The sequence below is a fragment of the Culex pipiens genome, chromosome 2 (genome assembly GCF_016801865.2).
Source record: "Culex pipiens pallens isolate TS chromosome 2, TS_CPP_V2, whole genome shotgun sequence".
In the NCBI taxonomy this organism is placed as follows: Eukaryota; Metazoa; Arthropoda; class Insecta; order Diptera; family Culicidae; genus Culex; species Culex pipiens.
In genome coordinates, this window is record NC_068938.1 from 76812857 (window position 1) to 76818856 (window position 6000).

At 34.9% G+C, this 6000-nt stretch overlaps 1 protein-coding gene across 4 annotated transcripts in view; it reads left to right on the top strand.

Annotated features, from left to right (window-relative positions):
* The window catches only part of LOC120413530 (dual specificity tyrosine-phosphorylation-regulated kinase 2), a 220987-nt gene extending 218182 nt beyond the window's left edge, over window positions 1–2805 (top strand). For 3 of the 4 annotated variants that reach the window (XM_039574404.2, XM_039574405.2, XM_052708309.1), the window contains one exon: window positions 1106–2805. In XM_039574404.2, coding sequence (XP_039430338.1) covers window positions 1106–1422 — 317 coding nt within the window. In that variant the 3' untranslated portion in view covers window positions 1423–2805. The remainder of the gene's footprint in view (window positions 1–1105) is intronic. The other variant, XR_005604955.2, reaches the window with a different exon arrangement.
* The last annotated feature ends 3195 nt before the right edge of the window (window positions 2806–6000 follow it).

Sequence of the window (6000 nt, forward strand, 5' to 3'; positions counted from 1 at the left end):
TCCAAATCGGATCACCCCTTATTTTTTTTAAACCGCCCCAAAGTTTCACCTTTTTGCATAACTGTCTTTGGTACCAAAAGCTGGAGGTTTTCATTTACCGATATCACATGTTTTCGTGGTCGTGCTATCTTGCAGCACGTCAAATTTGGGACAAATTGAGTTGAGGACGCCATTTTCTGCAACTTTTCATGCCTCAACTTTTGACCTTCTCGGATCCCCAGAAATCCGATTCCAATTCCGAGATGTTCAACAACAACCGGAAAAACTCCGTGCATTGTTGGCACTATTCATTCATATGGAAAAAGTTTCGATCTGATCGTACTATTTTGACACAGGCTGCATATTTCTGCAAGTGCGACAACTGACCAAAGAAAATTTAGTGAGAATACGTTTTGACACACGTACATGTCTAAGTACTGTAAACATTTGTAATTTTAACTCAGGACACCGGCAATCCAATTCGGCCAAACTTCGGGACAATGTATAGAACGGTCAGCCAAACAAAACTTGTTTGTTATTGTTTACATTGCGTGCTCTATTTTTCGTTTATTCAAGGTCAAACATTAATACGCGTTTTTCTCGGAACGTCATAAAGCGACGTGCGACAAGATAGCACGATCACGTCGATTTGATTAAAAATCGAGTAAATTCTTTTTTTCTGTGCATAAACAATGCTTACCTACTTCCTTTTAAGCAATGTATCACTAGATTTCATGAGAATACGCTTCTCTGAAACTGTTATCGAACGTATGGTGCAGAAGAGTCAACATTAGTTGCTCTATGGAAATGCTTTACCATATTTTGGTAATTTTATATCCATTCACGCCAAGTTCACGCAAAAAGCTAAAGGGCAAAATAAAAATTTCACATAAATTGCTTCCACATCAATTGAGAATATTTTGCTGCTGAATTAAACAAAATCGTGCTGCATGCTTGATCCTCCGCTCTTCCAATAACAAACCGCATTCCATTATTTCTGTATACTCAAACATTCGACCTTTTACCTCAAATCTGATCGCCCATTGCGACTCCATTGTCATCCCTCGCTCCCCTTAATTTCAAACGTCCCTAAGTCTAACACGAGTCCCCTTTCTCCACCCGACAGATCTCGAAACGGCCCAGCAGCAGTACTCGCTGCACCGGTTGTACCACGCCCGCAAGACGACGCTGAACTCGTCCAGCAACATCATCAACAACAATGGCGGCGGCGGCGGCAGCAGCACCAGCGGAAGCAGCAGCAACATCAGCGGCGGCAGTAGCAACGGCAACCAGACAATAACTTCGAGCTCCAAGTACGGGTCGAGCCATCACGTGGGCGGCCACCATCACCACCATCACCGTCACGGCAGTGGCAGCAGTGGCGTCGGAATGCCCCACTCGCAGAGCACTGGGGACGTGTCGGCCATCTTTGGCCGGGCATGACATGGAACGCTCAGCAAGGTCAAGGACACCGCCAAGATTATTAGCTTGATCTAGGCGGTGGGGGCGGTTGGACTCAGTTTAGTTATTTGAACTTTAAGGATAACACACACACACACAGTCACACGATGATAAAATAGTTAAAGGACTCACACACGAATAAGTAGACGCAGACACATAGACATAGCATAACTGTGAATAGTTTGTAGCATGACCGATTGCGTTGTTGAGTTGAGAATTGAGAGTAGGGATGGAGTGAGCGCGCGTTGAACAAATATAACCCAGGCAAGGAGTTGCTAGTGATGTAGACGTACTCTAGAATTACTAAATCAGTATCCGTGATCCTCAGCGAGAGTAATCTTCCTCCCACTGCCTTCCTCCCAAAGTAGACAGAGAACTATATCGTAGGTATTATGTACAGTAGACAACTTGAAGTAATAACCCCCCGAGACGTTGACCTTTGACGGAAATCACAAACATTCTTGGTGCAACACTTCAACCAGCCGGAACACGTGCTCGAGGTCGAACCGATATGCGCGCGAACCTAACGCTAACGCCAAAAAGCTGCCCCCAGGAAGCTGTCCCAAAACTCAAACCTTTTTTTTTACTTTCTTCTCTTGAACAATCTTTTCTTTATGGTTTATCGAAAGAACTGCGCTTGTTTGCATGGAAGAAAACAGAGGAAAAATATCAACACTGTCGTATATCAATCACATCTAAACTCAAAGGCGCTATCGGTCGACCAGTTGATCGGGGTGTGGTTCTGGAAGGGGAGAAGTGTTGCCAGAAGGGTGGGCGTTATTGGTTGATGGAGTTTGAAATAAGATTTGAAATGTGAAAATCTTCTCCAAAATGGAAATTTATAAGTGAGTTTGCTTGTGTGCTGAAGATTATTCGGGGCAATTCCATGTCAATATTTTCATTTGAGAATTTCAAAATGCTGCAATAATTGAAAAAAAAAATCTGTTGCATTTTTTTCTCGATTCTGCTTTGAGTTCTCGATGCAACAAATGGCTAGATTTTTTAATTGCAAAATTACAAAAAAAATAAATAAAATTATTTATTTTTATAATTTTGGTAAGGCGAATCGAGAAAAATCCGGGAAATATCTTATGTATTAAAAAAATGTCTCATACCATGGCTGAAGGATATTATTATTGCAAATCAAGATACTCAAAAAAAAATCTTTTTCAGAAGTATGCAGAAAATCTGTGGCATAAAATATATTTTACCTAGGGATTTTAATTTTATTCAAATTTTAAATTTTTTCAAAAATATTTCAAAGAAGGCGCGCAATATTTCTTGAATCTTCACCAAAAACGATGTTTTGTGAATGATCGTGCGCCTCCATCAAAATATAGGAATAAACTTAAAATTGAAAAAAAATATAAAGAAACCCCTGGGTAAAATATTTTCTCGGTTGATTTGAAATAATAATCTCCTTCAGTCATGGCTTGTGTCTTATACATACAAATTAGCAATCAATTTATGCTAGAGATGTTTAGAAAATTTGCCCGCTGAATCTGAATATGCCTTTAGAATTGAGGAAATATAGAGAGAAATATTGATTTTAGGTAATATTTTGGTTTTGGGTTTATGTGAATAATTTACATTAAAAACGCAAAACATGACCAAAAATTGATTTTTTGACACTTCAGGAGTTTTTTTTTTTTTTTTTGTTGAAAAGGTCCAATTAACCAAATTTAATGTTTTTGAAAACACCCATTAAGCAAAAACTGAAAATTTGATTTATTGGACCTTTTCAAAAAAAACTCCAGACTTTGTCTCAATTCTGAGGACAAATTGAGTTTCAGCGGGTAAAATTACTCGAAAAAACATATAATTGGACAAGTTTCAAATTTCTGCTGGTTACTAAGCATTTTTTCAGCGTTTATGGTGCAAAATCTCCCTTTTCGAATGCAAACTGATGCACATAATTTTGCTTGCGCTTTGCCGAGATATTTGGGTAAAAATTGTTTTTTTTTTTCATTCAAATGGTCGTCACTTTTTACTCTAAAAAGTGCTTAACATTTCTATAAAACATGATATGCTAAAAAAATAAAAAAAAATATTTTCAAACGATCTCAACATGCTGAATATGATTGATTGTTATCGCAGAAAAATGCATTTTAGAATATTTTCAGTTGAATGCAGTTTTTTTATGTTTCCATTCCATTTTCAAAATATAAAAAAGTGTGTTGTCTTAAAAAAATTTCGGACCGTTTCTGAAAAGGGTGGGGGCTGGAAACTTTTACTAAATAGATATATTATTTTTGAACATGTTACAGCATTTTCACAAAATACTGTTTTTTTTCTGATTTACAGATGCAAAATATTATATAAAGTCTTACTGCATTAGCGTTTTTGCAATAAAATATTTTTTTGCAGAATACCGAATAACATTTTTTTTATTATTTGCAATACGGGAGTAAAATAAGAAGTAATTTTGTTTGTATTGTCTTCACATAAGATAATTTAGTGTAAATACTCCAATTTTAAGAAAATATCACAGTTTTTAGTAAATACTGAAATTTTCATAGTAAGAATATAAGTTAAAAACATCGTGAAATTTTTTTTTAGGCTGGGTTTTAAAAAATCACGGTATTTTGTAAACATTTGAGTATTTGCAAAAAAACTTTAATTAATTAAAAAAAAGATTAAAATTATTTTTAGAAAATAAAATAATTTGTGAAATTTTAAAGTTAAAACCATTATGTCCGTGGAAATTTTTGACCATTGCAGAAACTTGGCAATTCCTTGTCAAATAGGGAATCGGCACTCTCCGATTTCAATGAAACTTTGTAGACATGTTATCCTACGCTTAGATAAGCCATTTTTGTGTATATGGATCCAGTTACACTTGATAATGACATTTGAGAAGGGCGTAAGTTTTTTAAATATTTTTGTATTTCGCAATTTAAAAATTTGTATCTCGAAGCCGTTGCATCGTATCTAAACGTGGTCTAAAAAGTGGTCAAAGACAAACTTGTAGGAAATTTGACGGGCTTTCCGAAAAAAATACACTGAAAGAAAAAAAACACGCCACTTTTATGATATTTTTTGATTTTTAAGTTTAAAAGTCAAATTTGAAGGTGAGCCCACGATTTTTTTTCGTTCAATTTTTTTTTGTGAAAATAGCTCAAGATGTTACAAAAAGACTCACGAAAAATGCAGGATGGAGCAACTCATCTAAAAAAATACAAAAATCATTTACTGAAACTGTTTTTTTTTCTTTCAAAAATGCTCTAAACATCAAAATTTTCAAAAACCGAACACGAGGGTCGATTCCCCAGACAATTTTACATAAAAGTCTCTATAATGACCATTGTCCTAAGTCCAATCCTTGTGAATTTACAGCGGTTTTAAAAATAAAAATAGGTTTTTTGATGGTTTTTGACAATTTCGATATGACCGACTTGATTTTTCAGTCTCGAAAATATTTTTGCCAGAAAGCTCGTCCAATTTCCCATAAGATTGTTCTTGACCACATTTCAAAATAACTATTCAATTGAAATGTGGTCAAAGACAATCTTATGGGAAATTGGACTAGCTTTCTGGTAAAAGTATTTTCGAGACTGAAAAATCAAGTCGGTCGTATAGAAATTGCCAAAAACCATCAAAAAACCTATTTTTTCAACATTTGTATTTTAAAACCGTTGTAACTTCACAAGGATTGGACTTAGGACAATGGTCGATATGGAGACTTTTATGTAAAATAGTCTGGGAAATCGACTCTCGTGTTCGGTTTTTGAACATTTTGATGTTTGGAGCACTTTTGAAATAAAAAAAAACAATTTCCGTAAATGATTTTTGTATTTTTTAAGATGATTTTCTCCATCCTGCATTTTTCGTGAGTCTTTTTGTAACATCTTTGCCTATTTTCACAAAAAATTTTAACGAAAAAAAAAAATCGTGGGCTCACCGTCAAATTTAACATATAAACATTAAAAATCAAAAAATCTCATAAGAGTGGCGTATTTTTTTCTTTCAGTGTATTTTTTTCGGAAAGCCCGTCAAATTTCCTACAAGTTTGTCTTTGACCACTTTTTGGTACGATGCAACGGCTTCGAGATACAGAAATTTTTAAATTACGAAATACAAAAATATTTTAAAAAAAACTTACACCCTGTCATTATCGAGTGTAACTGGCTCCATATACACAAAAATGGCTTATATAAGCGTAGGATAACATGTCTATAAAGTTTCGTTGAAATCGGAGAGGGTCGAGAAAAAAGTACCTAGAAAATTCCTGCTTTGGGCTGGAATTGCTCGGATATAAACAACAAGCAGCCGATCCCATTCTTACACAACGTAAACTTTTACTGTTGCAAGTTTGATTGACTGCTTGAGTAAATTTAAGGTTTCACCCTTTTAAAAAGTTACTATGGATATAGTGAAAAATGCATACCAAATTTTGTTTCGTTTGAACTTCATATAGCAAATTATGTAAACATAGACATTAAAAAAGTGTTTTTTAGGAAATAAATTTTAGTATTTTACACGTGAAATTTCAATTGCAAAATAGGAAAATTTGAGTATTTTTTTAAACATACTACAGAGTCCTGAACACCCATATTGCAA